This window comes from Rhincodon typus, chromosome 29 (assembly GCF_021869965.1).
Source record: "Rhincodon typus isolate 14 chromosome 29, sRhiTyp1.1, whole genome shotgun sequence".
Lineage (NCBI taxonomy): Eukaryota > Metazoa > Chordata > Chondrichthyes > Orectolobiformes > Rhincodontidae > Rhincodon > Rhincodon typus.
In genome coordinates this window covers 12,494,705-12,520,941 of record NC_063360.1, presented here as the reverse complement: position 1 = coordinate 12,520,941, position 26,237 = coordinate 12,494,705, and the positions used below count along the sequence as shown (strand labels likewise).

General features: G+C 42.2%; 1 protein-coding gene across 2 annotated transcripts in view; it reads right to left on the bottom strand.

Moving 5' to 3' along the window:
• The window catches only part of LOC109936491 (calponin-2), a 34,564-nt gene extending 27,802 nt beyond the window's left edge, over positions 1 to 6,762 (bottom strand). The window contains exon 1 of one of the 2 annotated variants that reach the window (XM_048614230.1): positions 6,717 to 6,762. Coding sequence is in view for 1 of the 2 variants with exons in the window: in XM_020535109.2 (XP_020390698.1) it covers positions 6,469 to 6,531 (63 nt within the window). In the remaining variant the exon portion in view is untranslated. Of the gene's footprint in view, positions 1 to 6,468 lie in introns of both variants that reach the window. The other variant, XM_020535109.2, reaches the window with a different exon arrangement.
• Between the last annotated feature and the right edge of the window lie 19,475 nt (positions 6,763 to 26,237).

Sequence of the window (26,237 nt, the reverse complement as noted above, 5' to 3'; positions counted from 1 at the left end):
ACAGACAGACAGACAGACAGACAGACAGACAGACAGACAGACAGACACCATGCACTATGAAATACAGAATACATGCACCACAGGGTGTACAGCCTTACTCAAGGTGAAATGATTCCACTTCTGCCAGAATAAAATACTGAAGTGGCTGACTTCCAAAATTTTTGAAAAAAGAACAGCCAACAAATTCAAAACAACTTTACTTTAATTCTTTGTTATCCATATGATAAGAATGCAAAGTTGCCATACAGTACATGTGGGTAAAGTGCTGCCAAGTTCTGGGGGCTTTCACTTGCATGCTCTTTATTTGACCTTTTCAATTGTTGCGGGTTCTGAAGCAGCCTTCAATAAAGTCTCGTGCGAGAACCTTTGCACTGTCTCCACGTCTATTCACTACAAATCTACAGCCTTCATGGCTGAAAAGGCCAACTAGAGATTGTACAAAAGAAACCTAAACTTTGCATATTACCAATTGTGTACATCCCCAATTAAAATAAATTTTAAAAATAAAACTGCTGGAAAACCTCAACAGGGCCTGGCAACATCTGTTGAGAGAGAAAAGATAAAGCTAATGTTTCGAGTCAAACATCTGTACCTCAGAACTCTTCCAAGCAAGAGACATTCATCTCAAAACACTACTAAGTTAACTTTGGTTTCTCCCTCCACAAATGTTGCCCACCCTGAGTATTTCACTTACTTTATACCATTCACCAGCAGTTTCGTTGTCTTTGCTAGCCATGTAACGAGTTGCTTCACTGCACAAAGGTCTGGGTGAAATTCAGCCACGTCTTCTGACTATTGCAGTCAATGTGTTGTCAATATTACCTGTGCCCCTAAATTCTTTAATTGTTTTAAGTTCTGAACCAACAATCTCAAGAAAAAGCATGGAGGTGGGGTGCAGCTACTGGTGTGGGAAAATGAAAAATATTAAGACTGGCACAGAAGAGTATGTTTTTCAGAATGTATCACTCCTATATATGGTTGTATTAGAAAGACCTTTACAACATGCAAGCTGTACTGCACCTACGGAGGCAGATGACAGACAGCAAAAGATTGCTCAATCAAACCTACTCCATCCTGATGCCTAAGTTATTCAGACTAAACACAGCCTTCCCCCCCCAACAGCTTTGTGATCCCTGAGAAAGGGAAATTTAAAAAAAAAAAAATCAGTGAAATACAATAACAACTAGGAAAATAAAGTCAAACAAATAGTGACACTTTGGGCATCTGAATTTTTCAGAACAAATGACCACAATCTTTACCAAAAGGGTCAGGCCACTTGGATGGCTCACAGCTCCAAACTGCCCTCCAGACATTCCCAGGTGAAATCCAGCAACCAAACAAAACCATCTTTTAGAGGTAAGAAGGTGTAGAGCTGGATGAACACAGCAGGCCAAGCAGCATCAGAGGAGCAGGAAAGCTGAAGAAGGGTCTAGGCCCGAAACGTCAGCTTTCCTGCTCGGCCTGCTGTGTTCATCCAACTCGACACCTTGTTATCTCAGATTCTCCAGCATCTGCAGTTCCTACTATCTCAAACATCTTTTAGAGGTGGTGACTTTCAAACTATTGGCTGCTTGTCTGTTTTCTCAAGCACCATGAAATCTGGCAAAGGTTTGATGCCATAGATTCTAAGGCAAGAGGTACTTTGTTGCCCGAGTCACTTGCTACAACTTCCCTGCTGTCCAGGATGTCACAGATCCCTCATGACCGAAACATCCAAAATTCTGCAGCATAGATTGTGCAAGCAATGACCTAACACCTGTCAGTAAATGACACTGAGCTCTTCAAGTCAGGAAATTTCTCAATGTTGAGTAGAAACTATTGAGAAGCATTTAATCAGTAGGCAAAAGGAGATGAGGTAGATTTTATAGAAATATATATCCATGACAAAATCTCAAAAAAGGAGACGAGATGCACACGTTAGGTCACAATGCATGCAAAGAACTTTAGTGCAAAACTTTGAGCAAACTTTTTGCAACTCTGTTTGAGAAATCTGGTAAGGATCCGACTCTCAGCTTTGACAGCTAAAGCATCCTGGCTACATTTACCTAGAAGTCAGTGGTAGCACCAGTCACAGTCTTTGCTACCAAAGCAAATATCAACCATGTTAACATTATCACTGTCATCCTAAGCCACTACTGCTGAAATTGGCTACAAAATGGGGATTACAAAAAGTAGCAGAATTCAATTCAACATTCATAACGTTAATCCTAATATTCAACTTACTAAAGTCATTTGAATTGGGTATGGGATTTTTTTAAAAAACAGGCAACCAATTCAGTCCAGTATGGTTCTGGCTTTGTACAATTTTATTCCAAATGTCTCTGGGTTACCTGCAGGCCCAGCTATTTAAAGATGCCAGGAGCTTTGCAAACCATCAGTCCCCCAATCATCCCCAGCACTAGTTAAGTCTGAAATAACCAGGAAAGGTTTGCAGCCAGAAATAATTGGAAATTTTTGCACAGGATGATCCAAACAGCATAGAAACAGACCCTTTGGTCCAACTCATCCACATTAGCCTAGTTTTCAGTTTGGGGAAACTTGTCCTACTTGCCTGCGTTTGGCCCATATCCCTCTAATCCTTTCCTATTCATGTAGGAGTCCAAATGTCTTTTAAATGTTATAACTGTACCTGCATCTAAAACTTCCTCTGGCAGTTCATTCCACACATGAACCACCCTCTATTCAAAAAGGCTGCCCCGTGGGTTCCTTTTGAGTCTTTCTCCTCCCACCTTAACAAGCTGCGCCCTAGTTTTGAATTCCCCCATCCCAAGGAAAGACCTTTCCAATCGCCTTATTATGCCCCTCATGATCTTATAAACCTCTACAAGGTCACCCAAAAATTGTTTTACCATGAGCAACCTAAAGGAGAGCAGATCTCAAAGCACCAATATCACTTGATGAAATCAGTTCTGTTTCTATTAAAAGGGAGGGTGACAAATCTCAACCTCAAACCTGCCAATTTTTGAAGGGCAGGGTGTCAATTGATTATAAGCAGATGATTTCAGAAGTACAAAGTAAAGTTTAGGTTCTTGGCTATGACGTTTAGAGAAAGGGAAGGGTAGAACATGCAAAATTGTTAATAGAGAGGGGAGAAACTTAAGGGAAAAGCAAACAATTCTATCAATTTCTGACAGTTTTGATGTAACATCAAGTTATGGTGACTTTTAGATCTTGATTAAGCCAGATTAGTACAAGACTACAGGAAAGCTTATGAACTCGTTGACTGATGGGGAGAGATGTTGCCATATTATTTATTAGAACTGCAATAGTCAGCACTCCTCTGAACTTCTCTTTTTTCAGTTCTCCAAAGCTCCCAGTCTTCCTATATCCTTACCACATTGAAAAACAGATTACTGCATCATTTTATACACTTTCCCCAAAGCCTTGAAATGGTATCACACTTCCTACAATCTATAGGCAATGGAAACAAGTTAAAATTCACATCAATTGATCACAATTTCTGTTTTTCTCACATTATCTTACTGTTCACTGGTGTGGCGTTGGATCATTCACTTCTTTACCTTTCTCAGTTATAAATGTGAAGATTCATTACTTGTGTAACTCAAGTCACCTTATTACAAAGCCAAAGCAAAGCATTAGAAAAAAAGCAGACATTTACAACATTGACACCCAGGAGCAGCTCTCACTCCTATGACATTTTTTCTTAAAACAAACATCTCTACCCTTAATTTTCTTCCCTCTTCTCCTGGAGATCTTTACTAGAATACCTGGGACATAAACTATTACCTGCCCTTCCCCACAACAACCACTCCAGGTGGGCAGGTTACACTTACCACGGCCAAACTCAATCTTGTCCCAAAAGGTCATCACTCGCTCAGTGATTGCACTCCTACCTCTGAATCCAGGGATTGTTGGATCCCATCCACTGCAGATACTCCAGCATATAATCTACCCAATACAAGAGTGGTTTTATACAGTCATAGATATACTGCACAGAAACAAACCCGTCAGTCCAAATCATGCATGCCAACCAGATATCCTAATTAATTCTATTCCCATTTACGAGCATTTGGCCCATATCCTTCCAAACCCTTTCTATTCATATACCCACCTAGATGCCTGTTAAATGTTGTAAAATCGTACTAGCCTCTGCCACTTCCTCTGGCAGCTGATTCCATACATGCATCACCCTACGCAGGAAATAACTGCCTCAGGTCCCTTTTATATCTTTCCCCTTGCACCTTAAACCCATGCCCTCTAGTTTTGGACCGCCCCCCAGGAAAGAGACCTTGCCTATTTACCCTATTGATGCCCCTCATGATTTTATGAGGCTCTATAAAGGTCACCCTTCAGCCGGTCACTCCAGGTAAAATAGCCCCAGCCTATTCAGCCTCTCCCTACCAGGTGGTGGTGAATTTTTAAAGGCACTTCTTTCATTTGAGATGTTTAATCAAGCTCCTGTCTGCTTGCTCAGGTATGGCAGAAAAATTGAACAGAATTAGGAATGTCTTCCCAATATCCTGACCAAAGTAACTCATTTCAGTCACGTTGGTTAAGGAATATCATTCTCACTCACAGAGGGAACTTACTTTATGAAAATTGAGGATGCCCCAAAAATCCACACCAACTGTAGTCCCCACACCACTGTCTGCATTGAGCTAATTCAACAAAAACCTCCCAAAATTCTTCCCAAGAGCACGAGCAAATACATTTAATATCAGCCAAAACAGATATTCAGGCAGATGTCCAGAAGTTTAGTGAACAATGCAGAACATCTCATAAGAGGAAATTCCAAAGGTTTGAGCTTTAATAATCAAAAATTGATCTTGTTGAGGTGCTGACTAGCTGAAAAAGATCTAATAGCCTATTCATATTTCTAATGGACTTTTATTTATGCAAAAAGATACTGCCATCCAATGATGCAACAATTACATTCGGGAATGCTTTGGAGAGCAGATGTCAATTCAGGTTCTAGGTCTGGAAGAAATTCCAAAGTTTGAGAAGAGAGAGAGGCCAGAGAGAAATTTGTAAACAAACATGAGTCCTTAAATTAAGACGTACTTGATCTGGGAGTCAACAGGAGTCAGTATACAAGCAATAGATGGACAAGACAGTCACACAGCACAGAAACAAACCCTTCGGTCCAACTCATCAGCACCAACAAGACATCCCAATCTGACCTAGTCCCATTTGCCAGCATTTGGCCATATCACCCCTTAAACTGTTCCTATTCCTATACCCAGTCAGATGTCTTTCAAATGCTGTAATTGTGCCAGTCTCCACCACTTCCTCTGGCAGCTCATTCACATAACACCATCTGCATGAAAAAGTTACACCCATCCCGATCCTTCTTAAATCTTTCCCCTCTCACCTTATGCCCTCTAGTTTTGGACGTCTCCACCCTAGCAAAAAGACATGGACTATTTACTTTAACCATGTCCACGATGCAAGCTTGAACACAAAGCAGAAAAGTTTTAGGCGATTTCAAGTTTAAGGGTTTAATGTGGAAAGAGTGCACTTAATGGTCAAGTCTGGAGGTAAAGGCATGGTTACTACAGCAGTAGATGCAGGTTCACAGCTAGCTGATGTTACAGAGGTGCAAATCAGTGTCTTTAAATGATAACATGAGGCTTATTTCAATGGTTTACTCAGAGTATAGAACTACAACCTATATAATGCAGCCTCAGTTACTGGTATAATTTTTAGTGTTTTGGATTCCCTTATTGCTTGAAAAGTTTTTGTATGGACAATTTCAAACAAACAAAAAAAAAAGAAGAAAAATTGTTTACACAAAGTGCAAGGACAATGACACAAGGAAGATTAAATCCTAATCCAGGGCAGGTCAGGAACAGTGCAGAGCTAGCTCCGTGGCGGTTATTAATCAGCTCAAGCATTGAAGAAAAATCAAAAACGAAAAATCAGATTCGCTCGGAGTCACTGTCCGTTCCTGACAGAATGCATCCCAAAAACACTTTATTATTGCAATGAATAATTTTCACGTGATTGGAATCTTCTATTTGAAATCCCATTTCTACGTGTCATGAAACCGTTTTTGCTGGATTTGAAATAAAAACTGCATAACATACTAAAAATTGAAAAGACGTGCAACAAACCAAGAATTTAAAAGAAGGTTCTCTCACAGCCATCGCTTAAAGCAAAACACACAGGAAGTTAATTTTTGCTTGAATAAATGTCACCGCCCACTGTATCTTGGAAGAAGTTTCCAAATACCTCTAGCTGGAATGGGAGATAGAATAACCCTAGCACACAGACAGAATTAACTGAGGACTGAGACACAGAAGATGACGGGAAATACAGGAACAAATACTTGAATTAATCTGGCAGCAGCAACTGGGACAACGCCCAACTTCAAAACAAAACTTATCGTTAAGTCTTAAGCGAAGCTGAAACCACCGCTACGAAACGACCTGTGTTTAGCAGGTTACAAACAGCAACTGGCTGAGACTTTTTTTAAAAAAAAAATCTCAAACTAAGAGTTGCACTCACTCTGCTTTTCACTTCTGCTGAGAGACCGTACGCGGGTCCGCTGTTAAACTGCTTTCCAGCCATGCTTTTGTAGACTTTGTGATATTAGTTTAAACTCAGCCCGCTTACAGAAAACAACGCAGCTACTGCGTCCTTTTCATGAGGCTCAGTAAGTTTCACCAAACACCTCTTCTTCCCCCGCCCGTTCAGTGAACACGTGCCCATATATGGGCAGAAACTTGACAAATTCCAGGCTGGGCGGAACTGACCTCCCCTTCTCCAATTCTCTACATCTTTGGCTCATTCACTGATTAAGCTGCAGGAAACGGGGGCAGACAGGAAACTGACGTCAAGCAGTCACATCACCTTTTCTTACCACCCAGAACATATCATTGGATCGCACTGAGAATGGGCGCTGTGCTGAGAGCAAGGGCTTGATCCACTCCAGGAGGGCTCTTCAATAAAGTCTTAACCTGAAAACCTGGAATAAAAACGGAACACACACACACAGGGCTGCCAACAATTGCATGTTGATATTTCAAGCTGAGGACTAACGGGGAAGTTAGATTTTATTTTCACACAGAGATGATTAATGCTTTACTCAAGTGACTATAGAGCCGCTGAACCTGATACCATGAAAAACATCTGTATTGAAGAAAGCATTTAGGGAGGAGGCGTGGGAAGGGAATGAAAGGAGGTTGTTCCAGCTGCAAGAGGCAGATAAACGCTCCCCTCTGCTGCACCCTTCTCATTATTTAAGAACATCAGACCTACATTTATTACAGACTGTAAAGATTTCGGTAAAAACGCATTTATAATATGCTTTTAAACGTCCACTTTGCGCAAACCACTGTTCTTTATTTGTACATCTTGACAGAAGTACTCTAATCGGAATGCTCCTCGCCCCCGGGTGTTCTATCCCATTCGAGCGTGCCTTAATCCAATATACAGACATTCACAGACACAAACTTGCCAGCAGACATTGCAACTCAGGGGCTGACTGCAGCATCCCGCTAATCCAGTGCCCAGTGTGTTGCAGAGCAGGAAGGTGCCAGGTTCAATCTCTGGTCTTGTCAGAATATTAGTAGGGGCCTGAGAAAAGCCCACGTGAAGGAGATTACATCAGTTAGAATTTCCACCAACTGCTCCTCATGGAAAATGTTCAAGCGAGACCAGACTCAGCTGTGATGATCTTCGCAGTTGTACAACTCGCACCTTCTGGGTTCAAACATGAAGAACGGTCACGTGGGCAGAACAGCTAGCATTCAGGAAATAAATCTTAGCTGTGCCACGAAAAGTGACAAAAAGTATAACCGAAGCATAGTGGCTCAGTGGTTAGTACTGCCGCCTTATAGTACCATGGATCCAAGTTCAATTCTGCTCTCAGGTGACTGTGTGCAGTCTGCACATTTTCCCCAAGGTCTGCATGGATTTCTTTTGAGTGCTTCAGTTTTCTCCCACAGCACAAAGATGTGCAGATTAGGTGGAATGGCCGTGGGCAATGCAAAGTTACAGAGATAGGGCAAGGGGGTGTGGGTCTAGGTGCAATGCGTTTTGGAGCGTCGGTGTAGACTCGATGGGCCAAATGGCCTGCTTCCTCACTGTAGGGATTCTATGATTCTATGAAAAGCACTCTGACAGGGAAGATAGTGTGCCTGGTAATGTAAAGCAATCTGACTGAATCAGAAGGGCCTTTTCCCTAAACAACAGCAGCAGGGAATACTGCTCTGGCCTGTGCTCTGAATAATGGATAAAAACAAAATATTCACATGTAACAGTGTAAATCGTGTTATTATTGCCACAAAATTATTTCCAGTGTTTCAAATATTACCAAATGAAATTGGTCCAGATTGAATCATCTGAATCGGTGGGGGAAGTACATGCAACTGTAATTTTCAACAGGGAACTGGATAAATGCTGAAAAGAAAGATACTTACAGGATCATAGAGTTAGGACCAGGGCTGTGGGATGTACTGCATAACTTGATCAAACAACAATACAGGTATGATGAGCCAAATGGTATTTGTCTGGGCTGTATTATTACATGGACACTCCCAGCAAAGCAACTGAGTTCAGGCAAGTAATTTGCAGTGACAAGTTCAGTTACACCTTAAACAGATTACCAGGTTATAAATTCAATTCAGTATCTGGTTATTGGAATGTATCTGTTCCTTCTTTGACTTGATTCTTTTTTTCTCCCCTTGTCCAGCCCCTTCTCACTTACATCTGCAATTCTTCATTATGTCAGTTTCAGAATTTCCAGTTTGCAGGTACCAGCCACCTCCCATTCATTGTAAGCATGCAATCCCTTTACACATCCATTCCCCTTCAGGATAGTATCAGGATTCTCCACTTCTTCCTGGAACAAAAAGCTTGAACCGTCACCATCCACCAACGCCTTCATCCTCACTTTGAACAACTTCTTCTTTAATTCCTCTCACTTTCTTCAAATCAAAAGTGTGGCCATGGTACCTGCATGAGACCCAGTTATGCCTGTCTCTTTGTGGGATATGTGGAACATTTCTTGTCCGTCCCCACAACTCTTTATCCAGTACATTGACAACATCATTGGTGCTGCTTCCCTCTCTCATCCAGAATTAAAATATCAATTTAGCTTTCAATTTCCACCTTGCTCTCGCCTTCACCTAGTCCATCTCTGACTCCCCTGTTCTCTTCCTTGACATCTCTGTTTCCATTTCTGGGGATAGTTTGGCCACAGATATTCACTACAAACCCACTGACTCCCTCTATTGCCTCCTCACACTATGCTTCTTGTAAAGACTCCACTCCAATCTCCCACTTTTTTCGTCTCCACCACATCTGTTCTGATGATGCCACCTTCCGCAGGGAAGCCTCAGAAATATCCACCTTTTTCTTTATCTGAGGAGTCGCAGGCACCATGTATGACAGAGCCCTCAGCCATGCCTGACCCATTCCCTGCACTTCGGCCTCACTCCTTCTCTTCCCTCCTTCAACACCATTAGGGTCACCCCGTCCTCAATTTTCACCTTACCAGCATCCACATTCATAGGATCATAAGCTGCCATTTCTGCCACCACCAGGCTGATATTCCGCTCCCCTTCCTTGTCAGCCTTCCACAGGGACTGTTTCCTCTGGGACATGTTGGTCCACTCCTCCTTCAATCCCAACACGTCCCCACACCGCCATCGTACCTTCCTCTGCAACTGCAGAAGGTATAACACCTGCCCATTTCCTTCCTCCCTCCTCAGTATCCAAGGCCCCTTCCTGGTTAAGCAACAATTTATCTGCATTTCACTCAATCTAGTCTGCTGTATTCGCTGCTCACAATGTGGTTTTCTCTACACTGGGGAGATGAAATGCAGACTGTCTATTTTGCAGACCACCGAGGTTCTGTTACAGAATAACGCTGAGCTTCCAGTTGCCTGACACTTTAACACACCACCATGTTCCCTGGCCAGCATCTCTGTCTCAGGCTTGCTGCAAGACTCACATGAAGCTCAGCACAACCTGGAAGAACATCATCTCATTTTCCGCTTGGAGATCCTGCAGCCTTAAGGACTCAATATCGAGTTCAATAATTTTAGAGCCTGAATACCTTCTTCCATGGCCTTTATCCACCCCCACAGCTCTATCCCTGTGATGACATAGGCTGCTTTCAGCACAGCCAATCCATTTTCACATACTTATGCTCTCCATTATCAGTTTTCCTTTCTCCCAAGCATACTATCACCCGTTCCCTTGTCTCCCTAACTGTCTATCTCTCTCTCTGGGCTCCATCTCCACAGATCCACTCACTCCTACTCACCACCTCGCACCCCCCCTCCCAACCCCATTATCAGCATATATGGTCTTATATATATCACTATTTCCTAGCTACAATCAGTTCTGAAGAATGGTTCCTGGACTTGAAACATTGACTCTGCTTTATCTCCACAGAAGCTGCCAGACCTGCTGAGTTTCTCCTGCAATTTCTGTTTTTGCATTGGTTGCTAGGGACTGATTACAAGGCAGAGACTAACAGATACTTTCCGATGACGTTTGATAATAAATTCCAGAAGGTTGCTAATTATTATTTGCATCTCAAGGTGAAATTACAATTTTGAATCACTGCCAATTAGTATTTTTTGTAATAGCAGGGACTTTGTGAGCTTTTCCATCAGTTTCCTTCTCTCTCCTGAAAGTACTAATCCAGGTGGGTACCAGTTCACCTGGTGTTGACTGCCCTTGAGACCTGCCCTGTATTGGCCATTCTTTATGGACAACCTTAGGCAGAATGTGGCAGCCAAATTTTCACTGTGGGATTCACTTGCAAACACATCTCTGCAAAGACCACACAACATGTGGACTGTAAATTGTCAGTAAAAATTATTCCCTCCCTAACCCCAGGGAAGTAAGATCAGTCATTGATACCCAGCTGAGATCAACCAATTTAGCACAAGGTGAAGTTGTCCTAGTCATTATATTTCAGGATCACAGTGCATGGGACAAGTATTAATGAACATTAAAAGCATTTGTTGGGGAGTGTGGCCTTACTTTATTTGCAGCCCAGTAGATGTTCCGGAAATGGCAGTGTTATTTGAAGGGTTAATGGCTGTGACACAATCAATGACAGTCACTGATGAAATCTAATTTGGGTCACGCCATAACGGTACTATCTTCCCTGAGGAAGCTCTTTTCTTGCCTGTTACCTGTTCCTCTCCATGTGAACCAGTCTGCCCACCAGATGTGCATCTCTCCAAATTCCTCCAGAATAAGCAGTCCTGTATCACAATAATGTTGTAGTCCAAAATCCTCCCAGTTCTCAGATTTACTATTATTTCTGGAAACTTTAACCTTTTCTTTAACATTAAGCAATACTTAACTTCTTTCGTTGGCCATGGTTGACAAACTTGTTTTGCATTTTTGCGCCTAATTAAATAATTATTGAAGTGAAAAAGTTGCCTTAGTCCTACTCTCTTGTTAGTGAGATGACTGGTGGTCCTTATTAGCAGAGGTTGAGAAAGAGGGTCCTTCACAGTAACCTCAGCTAATGTGGGAATTGAACCTCTGCTGTTGGTGTTACTTTGGCATTGCAAAGCAACCATCCAGCCAACTGAGCTAACTGACCCCAATTAACAAAAAGATCTTTCCTCATACATTTCTGGAGAGCAGTTTTAAAATACTTTAGAGCACATGAACATAGAAACACATAAACATGCATTCATATGGTTACACTACCTTTTCTGAGTATAAACTTGGAACCCACAATCTCCATATGCAAACTAACTGTATTAATGGGATGTCCTACTTTGTCAGAAATGTTGTTCTTAGAATACAATGTTAAACTCAGGGTTTGAGTCAAAATTCAGATATACTATTTGAACAGGGAGTTGTCCTTGCCAGTATTCATTCTTCTCTCAGGCCACACCAACAAGATCAGATGAATTGCTAATTCAAACAGATTGGCTTTGTTTTGAAACTTTTCTCTGTTAAAATGTTTCACAAAGAGGTGGGAGGAAACAGACACCCAAGTCAGGAAGGAAGAGTTTAGCAGAGGTGTTTGAAAGCTTGGTTGAAGAGGTAAATTGATGCATTTAATGACAGAAAGTTAGATCATACTTGAGGCAGGCAAAAATTAGGAGATGTCAATAGGGGAGATGCAGTGAGATGGAGGCATGAGAGGAGAATAAACACAGACATAGACCCAACAGGCAGAATGGTCAGTTTCTGTCCTTTAGCATTCTACACTTTGAGGAGTTATTTTTAAAAAGCAGAGAGTTTCAAGGGAGAATGTTCAATAATAGGAACAATGGAACTTCATATTTTGCTGCCAATACTGAATAAAGGAAGGATGATAATTGGAAAGCTGGAATCAGAGGAATGGACTGTTTAGGAAGGGATATCACAAGCTGAAAGTGGTTGTAGAGGGAAAAAGGAAGAGGTCATGATGGGGTTTCTGAATATGGAGACAGGATTTGAACATGATATAACGTGAAATGTGAAGGTAGTGGGACCCACAAGATGAGCTTAAAATAGTCCAGCAGACAGATAGCAGGCATATATGAGGCAAAGGGCCTGAAGGTCTCACAAGCATCTTTTTTGTGTGATTTTGCCCTTACAGAATGGTAGTTGTACTTGATGACTTATTAATGGTTGCTACATTTCAAAGTTATTCATTGCTCCTGTGAAGTGCCTTGGTATTACAGTTATTTTAATCAATCTGTTTGGACATGATATGACACATATTCAGGCCACGTGGGACTTGAACCCAGTTAGAGACAAAAATAAACTGTAGATGCTGGAATCCAAGGTAGACAAACAGGACGCTGGAAGAATACAGCAAGCCAGGCAGCATCTGGAGGAAAGGAGAAGTCAACGTTTTGGGTATTACCCTTCTTCAAGACTGGATGTGGAGCCGCAGATAAAGAGGTGGAGGGGGGAGGAAGAAGGGTGGTAGTGAAATGGTAAACCTTCTGGCTCAGAGGTAGGGATTCTACCATTGTGCCACAAAAGCTTTTACAAGAATGTGACCCACAACAAAGGCATTATCATTAGGCCATGCGATCATCACAAAATTTCTAGTAGCAGCCATGGCATGAGTTAAACCTATGTCCTCAGGGCATTAGCCTGAGTTCCTGAATTTTTAATCCAATGAATTTACCATTTTGCCACTATCTTCGTTCTTGAAAATTATGTGCTATTTCGATGGCACTGTTTATCTGTGAGTTGTTATTTTTGTTGAAACCCTTTAAGTTATTTCCAGGAAATGTGATGAAATGCTGGATAAATGCAAAGCTGGCTTTAATAATCATTATTGGATCAGGCATTGAGTATTTAAGTTTGCATAACAGAGGGAGAATGTGGTTTCCTTACTTCTAAACTGTGACAGTGGCTTCCAGTTATTATCTGGATCCTCTTTTTATTGTATCATGGTCAATGCAATGTAACACAGCAGTATTTAATTTAATATTGTGAGACCCAACAAGATCTTCCAATCATCTCTACTCTGCAGCCACTGTTCTCTTGACTCGAGCGGCTGAACTTAATATCAATGCAATCTGGTAAAGTATATTTTTCTGGCTGACTTGGAAAGGTGTGTCCTGTATCAGTTGTAACAGCAAAGCCAAGCTGTATCCCGTCAGCATAATCAGCTGGAAGACCTTTCTCAGTCAGCTTCCTCAGCTTCAAACAAGCTGAATTTGCCCAGCTGCTTATTTCCTTTGCCACTTTAATCCAAAGTGTATAGAAGAAAAGGGCGAAGAAGCATGTTCCAACTCAGGGTCTCAATAGAAATTAAATTTCTCAGCAGGTTCATAGAAGGAGCTTGGCCTGATTGGGACAATGCATTGGTTCATTGTACATACAGATCTGAGGCCCCTTTGTAATGCCCTATTTCGTATAAGAAATGTTGTGAGATAGTTAGGTTCCATTGAGCAGTCACACAGGCAACTGAAATGCTTTTCTCCAGGAAGAACAAATTTAGATTAATTGTGCAGAGGTACTTATTACTACATAAATGGGCAATAAACAAATCTTCAAAGGTTCAACATAAGGAATTCAATGTCACTGTACAGTGAGTTCATTAAAAGACATATATGGCCAAGCATAAACACATAGCCACACACAGACAACAGATACAAAATACAATTGACACACAATTATCAAAAACACATACACGAATTAAGCATACAGCAGACACAAATGCACAGAGACTCTATATAAACACACAGAAATGCAGGAGCAAGGAAAGATACACATGAAAGACACATCTGCTCATTCATACCAAGATAAACATACAAAAAAAGGCAGAAATACACAAACACACACACACAAACACACACACACACACACACACATATGTCTGCTTAGTTAAGGAACCATGCTAAGCAAGAAGGAGTTGAGGAGGTGCTCCCAGCACGAGAAGTGTGACTAAATAGGAAGGCAGTCGATCTCTTGAAATGGCTCCTACAGCCATTCTTGTCAGTTCTGAAATTAGAATGGGCACATAAACGACAGGATTTTTTTAAAGAATTGTAAAATATAAAGAGGGTCTCTATTAAAACAAAGTTGTTCAAAAATGAGAGAATTAATAGCTGACTGATAGTAAATATGACAGTTATGAAGACAACATTGGGACACACTTGTGAAACCTCTTTGTGGGATTATGGTAGCTTGAATGTAAGTGCCAATGGGAGGATGGCATGTGCTCTGGCGGAGGAACGATAACCATCTGCTGCGCATATGTGGCAATAAATGCTGACAGAGTAAATGAATGCTCACTGGAAACATACACTTCCTGATAACACAAGATATATGTTTCATTGAATCCCTACTGGTCTGTAGCAGGTTTCACCATCGATTGCAGAGACATTAGTAATTACCTCTCCTTCCTTCCCTAAGTTGCTGACACAGTGTCACACCCAAATGCCTATTTCATATTTGAATTTAAACACTATTAACTGGCTACTCAACTGTGTGGGGCTTCTTAACCACGCTTGATTGTATCCATGTTGTTTCTACGCATGCAGCAGCAAAGCTCGTCTTCCTGACCCAGGGGCAGTCAGGTTTTCCCTAATACCACACCTACTAAAATTATAAATTCTTGGCCTTATTGTGCTGCTAAGGAATATTTATAGAGTCTGCTGAGAAAAGGGAAATATTAAATTTATTGAAGAAATATCTCACTGTGGTTTCACCTTGACATGAGGCTGGAAGAGGGAGCAATAATATGACATTGTGTTAGTTCATGTGATGAAATTTACTGTCTAATTATCACACGACAATCAGACTTAATGCCTTATACTATTCCCCTGAAGTCACTGATTCTACCAAATATATTACACCTTCCTGACTTATTTCTCTTTTACAGGGACGACTTGTAACTAGTCCAGTCAAACATGTTCTCAGCTCCTTTGGATCAAGAAGTTGATTCCTCTGTGATCTTTCAGATTCTGTTGGGAAGAAGGAGCTTTGGCAAATGACTCCAATTCAGCAATCAGGCCAGCATCTGGATCAATTGGGTAATGCAGCATCTCTGGTCTGTTTCAACGTTGATGCTGCTTCAGTGCAGACATAAGTGCATACACCGTACCATTTTCAGTCAGAATGAGGTAGGGCCATGGATGCAAGTCTGTTCTGCCAGAAGTCTATAATGGGCATGGTCCTGAATCCAAGATGTCTCTCTCCTGGTCTGGTAACCTTTGTGATATTTGTCATAGATTCACATCTGACTGGGGCAATACTCCTCCTTTTTCCCCTCACTTGTCTCAAGTCAGTATTTTGTACATGTGGAATGAGTGTCTATGAGAGAGCACAGAGTTGGGCTCTCCGTCTTCTTCCCATCATGAGTTTGTACAGAGCTAACCCATTTTGGAGTTCTGTAAATGATGGCTAACAATTTCAAGTTGAATATCATCGTACTTGTCAGTGATACGTTCACTGTATGCACTTCTCTTGCAGATTTACTATTGATTTGAGGATAACCCAGTGAGCTGGCAGCATGGACACATCCATATGATAAGGTGATAACACAGTGTAGAACTGGAGGAACACAGCAGGCCAGGCAGCATCAGAGGAGCAGGAAAGCTGACGTTTCAGGTCGGGACCATTCTAGAAGGGTCCCGACCCGAAAGGTCAGCTTTCCTGCTCCTCTGATGCTGCCTGACCTGCTGTGTTCCTCCAGCTCCACACTGTGTTATCTCTGACTCCAGCATTGGCAGTTCTTGCTATTTCTTCATATGATAAGATGGATGCTTTAAAATACTCATTGGCAAACTGTGTTCTCCCATCTAAAATTACAAGAGCCGGGATTCTGGGATTTTCGTTGCAAAGATTTCTTTCAGCTATGCAGTCATTGCTTCAGTTGTGTGGCCTTGCAGTTGCTTGACTTCGATCAGTCTGGAGAAGTGGTCTGCTATTATCATGAACATCTGTCCTCTGTATTGAAGAGGTTCGTTCCAAGATGTTCCCTTGGTCTCGATGGAAAAGAATATGACACCAACAACTTTGTTGTCTCCCAACCACGAATTGTATCAGTAATACAGATTGATATATCTGTTTCAATGGTTTTGAGATATATGGCCACCAGACAGAATATTTGACTCTGACTTACATTCTGTGATACACAGATGTGCAGTCAAGTTTCAGGACTCTTGGAAGGATCAATTTCTCTTCGTAAATAAGTAAATCATCCACCACACTGAGGTGGCCTCTCTATTTACAGTACTATCCGAGAATGGGATTGTGTGGTATGCATGTTGGCCATCCTTTGATACAGTACTCTCTGACCTGAGCGCATCCATCACCAAATCTTGGTGCATCTTTGATTTCATTCAGTTGAGTAATTGTTGATGGGAGAGTTTGTTTGTTATTGATGTGGACATGTCCACTTTTTCAACTGAAACTACAACTCCTTTTGCAGGCTTTGCTACAGGGGTATAAAATAAAGCATCTGCTGTAGCCTGCTGTTTTCCCAGAACATACTCTGCCTTTGTATCAGAGATCACAATTCCCAATCTAAATTGTTAAGCACTTGAGGCAAGTTTTTGTACCTCATAATTTAAAAGTGTAACTCAAGTTTTGTGGTCTGTCTCTACCTTGCAGTGAGACCAACAACAAAATCTGCAAACTTTTCACAAGGCAATGTTGCAGCTAATGCTTCTTCCTCTGCCACTGCAGAATTCTATTCAGTTTCTGTCAGAAAATGATTTGCATCATAAGCTGCTTTAGGCTTTCCATCTGTCTGTCTCTGAGAAAGCACAACTCAGAGTCCTGTAGAAGATGAATCTGCGGCAGTGCTAAAGGGCAGCTTTGGGTTATACTGAGCTAAAACATTAACATCACTCTCTGACTTTCTCGAAAGATTTCTGTTGTGCTTCGTTCCAGCACCAAGTATTGTCATTACAGCTGAAACAGTGGCTCATTAATGAAATCTAGGTGGCTAAGTGCTTTCCAACTTGGCTTACCATCCCAAGAACGTGTGGAGCTCAGTCGCATTTTGAGGAGTTGGAAACTCCTTGATTGCTCTTGTCGTCTGTGGATCAACTCTGGCACTGGACAAATCCATATTATGACTAAGGAATTTGATAATTGACTACAATAATTCAAACCTGTTGTTGAGAGCAAGACAGCCTTCATGTAGGTGTTGCAGCACAGCTTGCATTCCAGTGTCTGAGTGGATCCAAGTATCAGGACGTTATCCATGTGACATACAACTCTATCCAGTCTTTCTAGAATGTTTGACATTGTCTCCTGGAAGTCCAAACAGTGTCATGAAAGCTGTGAGTAACTTAGACTGTTCCTTAAAGGATGGTTTCCAAAAGAAAAACACAATTTGTATTCGGTTTATTTGAACTCTTTCTAAAATTTTGCTAAACTCTTGTTCACAGATGACATAGGATGAACTTCACATTCACCTGCATTATTCATCTATGTTAGATCTATACGGGTTTGTTGGGGTTTGATTCTGGGACTATTCTCAAGCACCAGTTTGTTGGTTTTGTCTCAGGTGCAGTAACACCTTGTTTCAATGTATGGTCCATTTCCTTCTGAGTAGGTCTGAATAGGTATCAGAGTAGCCCACAAATTGACAACCACCTTACAACAGCTACTAATGAATGTAAAGGATCCCATACCCAAAACCAGCAAAACTGGCATAATATACAAAATACCATGCAAGAACTGTGAAAAACACTACATAGGCCAAACTGGAAGAAAATTGACTATATGGATACATGAACACCAACCAGCAACCAAGAGACACGACCAATTCTTACTTGTCTCAGTACACATAGACAATGAGGGACATGAATTCAATTGGGTCAACACATCAATAATCACACAAGCCAAACAGAGACACGCCAGGGAATTCCTGAAGGCTTGGTGTTCCAAACAGAACTCCATCAACAAACACATTGAATTACACCCTGTGTACAAACCACTGAGAAACAAAACCAGAAGTAATACCAACCACCCCAGCAAACTGAGGCATATAAATAACAAGCAGGACAAAACACCGACACTTCACTGGAGGCACACTGACGATGTTACCTAGCAGGGTAACGAAACGTTTGCAACCAAACGCATTGGCTTGGCGAGCATGTCTACAACCTCAAGACAATATATTGTTAATAAGGGTTTCAGGATCTGGGTGCAACTTTTTGATGATGTCATAGAACTGTAGCTTACTAAGCGTAAATAGCAGAGTGTGGGTTGAGTAAGAATATGCTGGAACCAGAATACAAGAATTCAAGTACACATGGACATGAAGACATGACGAAGATACGTTAGTCCTTTCTTATTGTAGCTATAAGACCAGAACCTGGTAAATCTATGATTACTATGTATAGCAGTAGTTAATATGAACGTATAAATAATATTACTTTAAAGTCTAAGCCTGAAGAAAGTTCTTGACTTTGCCTTCTCCGCAGCCATTCTGTCTTGAGTCCAAACTGAAATAATAAATGATAAAAACAGATCAGTAAACTCTCACTCCAAGGAACATCCTACAATGGAATGAACTGCCAAAAGAAATAGTCACAGCCCAACCACTTGAAACCTTCAATTTCATCATTGGTAGGTTATTTCCATTTATAAGTTTTCTTTTTCAGAATGACAATATCAGAAGGTTACACCTCATTTATATAGTGCTATCCATTTAACATGGGTGGCCTATAGATATTAGTTTGTGATGCCAACACAGCTAAAGCAGAAGTAGTAGATGTTAAAAGAATCGAAATGGCTCAAAAGTCAACATGTTACTTGCTATGGCACTGGTCCACATTCTGAAATGGGTGGGGGAAAACTGAGCTGTACAATTATCTAGAGATTCCCTGGGTTAGGGATAAGGCAGCAAATTCAGCAGTGGTGGCAGGTCCTGGTCTCAATCTAATACCCTCCTGCTAAAGAAAATGCAAAACAAACAGGCTTGGCATTTATCATAGTTTTATTCACATCTAACAAAATAATCTTTCAAGTGTTTTTGTATGAATTTCAAATGTAGTCATCTGCCTCATAGCAGGACCCATGTGAAGGCAGCAGCAGGCCTGATTGTGAAGGCCTTTACAGTTGAATAGCCCACTGGTTCACACATGAAGAATGGGTGAGGCATGAAAGGGAAAATAAAAGCACAAATAGGATGGCCACCTAGTAAATGGAACAGGAAAAGGGAAAGACTTTTTTAAAAAATATTAGCACAAATGCAAAGAGTTCCAAGTTCAGAAATATTTTTAGGAACACAGACAAGGCTAAGATCAAGATGAAATTATAACAGTCCCTTAACAGAATATTCCAGGATGCTATACAGAGGAAAACATAAAAGTGGAATTTATGTTGAGCCAATGTGTCTTATTTCCTGAAACAAAAACTGAAATTGCTTAAGAGATTCAGAAGATTTAGCCGTATTGCTGTTGGTCTGGAGCCACATGTAAGCCAGATCAGGTAAGGATAGCAGATTTCCTTTTCTAAGGAACACTAATGAAGCAGTTGGGTTTTTAACAATTTGTGGCAGTTGTTGTGGTCACTATTGCTGAGATTAGCTATATATATTAGATTTATTCACTGAATGTAAATTCTACCAGTGGTAGAATGTAAACCCATGGTGCCAGAGCAACAGCCTGGACTTGTGGATGACTAGTCCAGTGGTATTCCACTAGGCCACTATCTCTGTAAACGAAGGCTGTAGCATCAATTATTGGACAAAAGAAAGGATGATCATGTACATAAGGTCAAAGTCAAAGGGTTGTAGGGTGGGATGGTATGTGGTGCCGGAGGTGGTAGAGTGGGAAGGCAGTTCGATTGGTTTGCAGACGTGCAGAGTGGTTTCAAAGAGGAACACCTCATCCATTTTCAGTCTGTAATGTTCTCTCTAATGAAAAATAAAGGGGAGCCTCCTGTTAGAAATATAGGTACCATTTGCTCCTTTGTCACTCTGCTCCTGTGAAGCTCATTGGTGCATGGGTAACACACTTAGGAGAACCAGCAAAGCCTTGTACCATGGGTGTTAATTGAATTACGTGCAGACCTAATAGAACCCACAAAACAATCTGTTATCAGTGTGTTCACCACAAAATTTCAGCTTCAAGCAACAAAAGTAAAACTACTGCACAGTACAGAATGCACTCACTTCATGAGGAAACACAGTAAACGGTAGTTTCTTTTGGATTGCATTGACAGATCAGTCAGATATGTTACCTGACGCAGTCTAGTGCTCTGCATTTGTGGTTAGGACAAACACGGAGGTAAAACCACATTGAATTATTTCTCGTTGTTTGCAGCCTCTATGCCCCATGATTCTACCATGAGTCAAAGTGAAACTCAAGAGATCAAATTGCACCATCTGTCAAATCTTGTTGAATGTATACTCAGTTCTATTATTGGTTTCACAGCCATTAAGAACCCACTACAAACCTGAGTATTTTTTCTTAATAATTCATAGCTCCACTTGTACAGTTACAACAGGAAGTGATGAAAGGGCCACTAAAGCTTCCTGGGTAAATTGATGGTGTAAAGATTATGCTTTTAAAAATTTTCTTTATTTCTGAGGTTCTAGGATATTGCTTCAAACAAAGGAAACTGTTGAAGAAGATATTGCAGTTTTAAAACAAGTTACTGGAACTCATTGTGAGTCATATTGCCCTGTTGCTTTGATCAAGCAATGGGCGAGGATGGCATCGTGGGTGTGTTTTCTGTGCATCTATCCCCAGACATAGTCTGTTCATTGGTTTTTCAATTAGTACCAGTTATGTAGGTCTGCACTACTCAGCATGACAATAATTCGCCTGGACAGGTGGGCAGCAGCAAGAAAGTCTCTAGACTCTAAAAAGACAACATTTTTTTCTGCCCTTGCAGAGAAGTGACTAAGATTTGGAAGATAGCTAGCTATTCTTATTCAACATTTGCCTCTAATCTGATATAGTAGGAACTGCCAATGCTGGAGAATCTGAGATAACAAGCTGTAGAGCTGGATGAACACAGCAAGCCAGGCAGCATCAGAGGAGCAGGAAGGCTGACATTTCGGGTCTGGACCCTTCTTCAGAAATGAGGGAGGGGAAGGGGACTCTGAAATCAATAGAGGGAGGGGCGGAGGCGATGATGGAAGGTGGGTAAAGGAGCAGATAGGTGGAGAGAAGACGGACAGGTCAAGGAGGCAGGGATGGAGCCAGTAAAGGTGAGTATAGGTAGGGAGTTGGGATGGGGGTTGGTCAGTTGAGGGAAGACAGTCAGGTCAAGGAGGCAGGGATGAGGCTGGTAGGTAGGAGGTGGGGTTTGGGGTTGGTCAGTGAGGTGGGAGGAGCGGATAGGTGGGAGAAAAGACAGACAGGTCAAGGAGGCGGGGACGAGCTGGGCTGGTTTTGGGATGAGGTTGGGGGGGGGGTGGGGGGTAGATTTTGAAGCCTGTGAAGTTCACATTGAGACCATTGGGCTGCAGGGTTCCCAAGCGAAATGTGAGGTGCTGCTCCTGCAGCCTTCGGGTGGCATCATTGTGGCATTGGAGGAGGCCCAGGATGGACATGTCATCCAAGGAGTGGGAGGGGGAGTTGAAGTGGTTCGTGACTGGGAGGTGCAGTCGTTTGTCATGAACCGAGCGTAGGTGTTCCACAAAGCAGTCTCCAAGCCTCCGCTTAGCTTCCCCAATGTAGAGAAGGCCACATCGGGAACAGCGGATACAATATACCACATTAGCAGATGTGCAGGTGAACATCTGTTTAATGTGGAAGGTTTTCTTGGGGCCTGGGATGGGGTGAGGGGGGAGGTGTAGGGGCAGGTGTAGCACTTCCTGCAGTTGCAGGGAAAAGTACCAGGGGTGGTGGGGCTGGTGGGGAGTGTGGAGCGGACAAGGGAGTCACAGAGAGAGCAGTTCCTCCAGAAGGCAGATAACGGTGGAAAGGGAAAAATGTCCTTGGTAGTGGGGCCAGATTGCAGGTGGCAGAAATGGCGGAGGATGATGCGTTGAATCTAGAGGTTGGTGGGATGGTAAGTGAGGACGAGGGGGATTCTGTCTTTGTTGTTATTGCGGGGAGGAGGTGTGAGGGATGAGTTGCGGGAAACGCGAGAGATGCGGTTGAGGGTGTTTTGGACCACTGTGGAGGAGAAATGTGGTCCTTGAAACTGAGGACATCTGGGATGTTCAGGAGTGGAATGCCTCATCTCGGGAGCAGATGCGACAGAGGCCGGTCTTCCCAGATGTCCTCGTTTTTCAAGAACCACATTTCTCCTCCACAGTGGTCGAAAACACCCTCGACCGCATCTCTCGCGTTTCCCGCAACTCATACCTCACACCCCCTCCCCGCAATAACAACAAAAACAGAATCCCCCTCGTCCTCACTTACCACCCCACCAACCTCCAGATTCAACGCATCATCCTCCGCAATTTTTGCCACCTGTAATCTGACCCCACTACCAAGGACATTTTGTCCCTCCCCACCCTTATCTGCCTTCCGGAGGGACCGCTCTCTCTGTGACTCCCTTGTCCGCTCCACACTCCCCACCAGCCCCACCACCCCTGGTACTTTTCCCTGCAACTGCAGGAAGTGCTACACCTACCCCTACACCTCCCCCCTCACTCCCATCCCAGACCCCAAGAAAACCTTCCACATTAAACAGATGTTCACCTGCACATCTGCTAATGTGGTATATTGTATCCGCTGTTCCTGATGTGGCCTCCTCTACATTGGGGAAACCAAGCGGAGGCTTGGAGACCGCTTTGTGGAACACCTACGCTCGGTTCGTGACAAACGACTGCACCTCCCAGTCGCAAACCACTTCAACTCCCCCTCCCACTCCTTGGATGACATGTCCATCCTGGGCCTCCTCCAGTGCTACAATGATGCCACCCGAAGGCTGCAGGAACAGCACCTCATATTTCGCTTGGGAACCCTGCAGCCCAATAGTCTCAATGTGAACTTCACAGGCTTCAAAATCTCCCTATCCCCAACCTCATCCTAAAACCAGCCCAGCTTGTCCCCATCTCCCTGACCTGTCCGTCTTTTTTCCCACCTATCCGCTCCTCCCACCTCACTGACCAACCCCCACGCCCACCTCCTACCTACCAGCCTCATCCCTGCCTCCTTGACATGTCTGTCTTCCCTCAACTGACCAACCCCTCTCCCAACTCCCCACCTACACTCACCTTAACTGGTTCCAACCCCGCCTCCTTGACCTGTCTGTCTTCTCTCCACCTATCTGCTCCTTTATCCACCTTCCATCATCGCCTCCGCCCCTCTCTCTATTTATTTCAGAGACCCCTTCCCCTCCCTCATTTCTGAAGAAGGGTCCAGACCCGAAACGTCAGCTTTCCTGCTCCTCTGATGCTGCCTGGCCTGTTGTGTTCATCCAGCTCTACACCTTCTTATCTCATGCCTCTAATCTGCTGTGTTCCAACTGCTCTGTCTCCTCACTAAAAAAACTGAAAGCACTTGGAAAGATGAACATCAGACAAGAAGAACATGGGAGAAGCTAAGGACTTGTTTTACTGGAAGTTGAGAGGTGACTTTATTGAAGGTTATAAAATGCTGAGGGATATGGAAAGGGTTAATGGTAGGTGTCTTTTCCCTAGGATGACAGATTTCAAGATTAGGGGGCATATTCTTAAGGTGAGAGGAGAGAGATCTAAAAAAAACACGAGAGGCAAATTTTTTACACAGCGGGTCATTTGTGTGTGGAACGAAATCCCTGAAGAAGTGGTGGATGCAGACACAGTTAGAACGTTTAAAAGACACTTAGATAAGTACATGAATTGTAAAGGTTTGGAGAGCCAGGAGCAGGCAGGTGGAACTGGTTTAGTTTGGGATGATGTTCAGCATGTTATGGTTGGATCAAAGGGTCTGTTTCCATGCTGAATGACTCTATGACAGCTCATGGAATCCTGTGATCCTATTGCATTCCATGAACACTATTTTCTTCATCCAAATCATCAATGGGCTTAATCCTATATTTTTGAGGTTAAGTGCGAGGTATATTGAGTTTTTTGGAGCAATTTCCTCCACAAGGCTTAATGAGATTTCTTGACAAAACTCACCAAACTCACTTCATTAACTATCTTTACAGCCCCTATAGCGTCTCCATGTCTGATTCTATCCGCAACTTACCACGCATTCTTCCTGGAACAACTTTGCCATTCAGTGGATATCCCCTGAAAGACTGGCATCCCTTGTTCTCTATCTTTAAAATCCTACTGTGTACCTAAACACCGTCAGTCAGCCTGGAGCAGCCCTGCATGGTTCCTGACATTTGCACTAGACATGGCAAGCAAGGGGAAACTGACACCTTGCTTTGCATGCCCAAACCTGGAGGTCCTGCTAGATGGAGTGGTACAGATTGAATAAGGATGTCCTCATGGTTAAGCAAAAGTATAATGTTTTGACTTCTATGGTTTAATTTCTGCCCAGACGCGCTGTCCAGGTCTGTGTGTGAAGAACTAGATATTGTGGTAACCCTACGGGAATACATGAAAAGCAATTGATGTGGTCGATGGAGGGGAGTAAACTGAAAGGCAGGATTGTGTGAGAATCCAATGTGAATTCTATGGTTGCAAAAGAGGTCAACAGGAGGGGCAGATTAATTCGTAACAACATGGGAAAATCCATTAAATATAAATAATATATGCTTAACAAACAATGCGATGGTTAATACCTTGCGACAGATATTACATGCCTTGTAATTCTGGGATGTGAAGCAGGCTGCTTTGGCAGTCCTTTTTTATCTCCTGTGTATTGCTGTCATGTTATCATAAGGAGGCCTATTGTGTTGTTATTCTTTCTCCAATGTGGAGGTAGTTTCTTGGTGAAGCTCTTTCATCCCGTATTGGACATGGATGTGTTGCTACATGCACAATCTGTTTCTAGTCAATAACTTGAAGCACATAATAACTGTTTACTTAAGCTAGCCTAGCTCTGTCCCTATCACCAAAGTTTACATACCTTACAATGCACTCTTCGCTTGACCACTTACCATCACCATATATAGCATCTTTCTGTACAAATACATACATCCATATGCCTTTGGAATGTGAATACGTTTCCTTCCTTAACAGACCATTTCACTTATTTTTTTTTGTAGAAACAACCTGATTAATCTTAATCTGTCTTTTTATATTCATACTTTGGAAAGCAAAGGTTAAGTAAAATCTGTGTAGTTTCTCTGTAACATCAGATTAGGAATTTAACAACATTTTGAACAAATGTTATGCAAAAAATGCTTCCAATGATGTAAAGCAGGTCAGGCTAACACTTCACAATTATAGTGACCTGAATTTATTATTTAAATGTGGATAATTTAAAATGAATACAGCTAGTTGCCATGACGTCTCTGTGAACACAAAGGTCCACATTAAAATACAAAGGAATGTGTCCAAGGGTACAGTTTAGGTCCCAAATTCCAGAGATTCCAAAGTTAAAAGAAATGTGTAGTGGCCTCAGTGGTTAGAAAAATGTACTGTTCACATGATAAACACTAAATATAACTGAATATGTGTAATTCTTTTACAATTCAGAATGATCATTTCATAGATCAATTCATAACGGAATTACCTCATGTGGTGGGATTCCAAGGGGGATATTTCTGGTAACAACTTTTTGAAGGGATTCCCTGTTTGTGTTAAAACTTTAGAAATTTTTACCAAAGTTCTTGAAGGGAACATGGAGACTTGGGGTTTAGTGCAATATTTTATGTCGAATTGCGTAGAATTTATAGCAAAGAAGCAGTCCATTCAGCCCAACTGGACTGCTTATATTCCTCATAGGCCTCTGCTCATTCTATTAGATATTACCTGCCATTAGTTACTACTAATAACTAGTTATTAAAAACATCAAGGGATCTGTGCAGCAAAACTG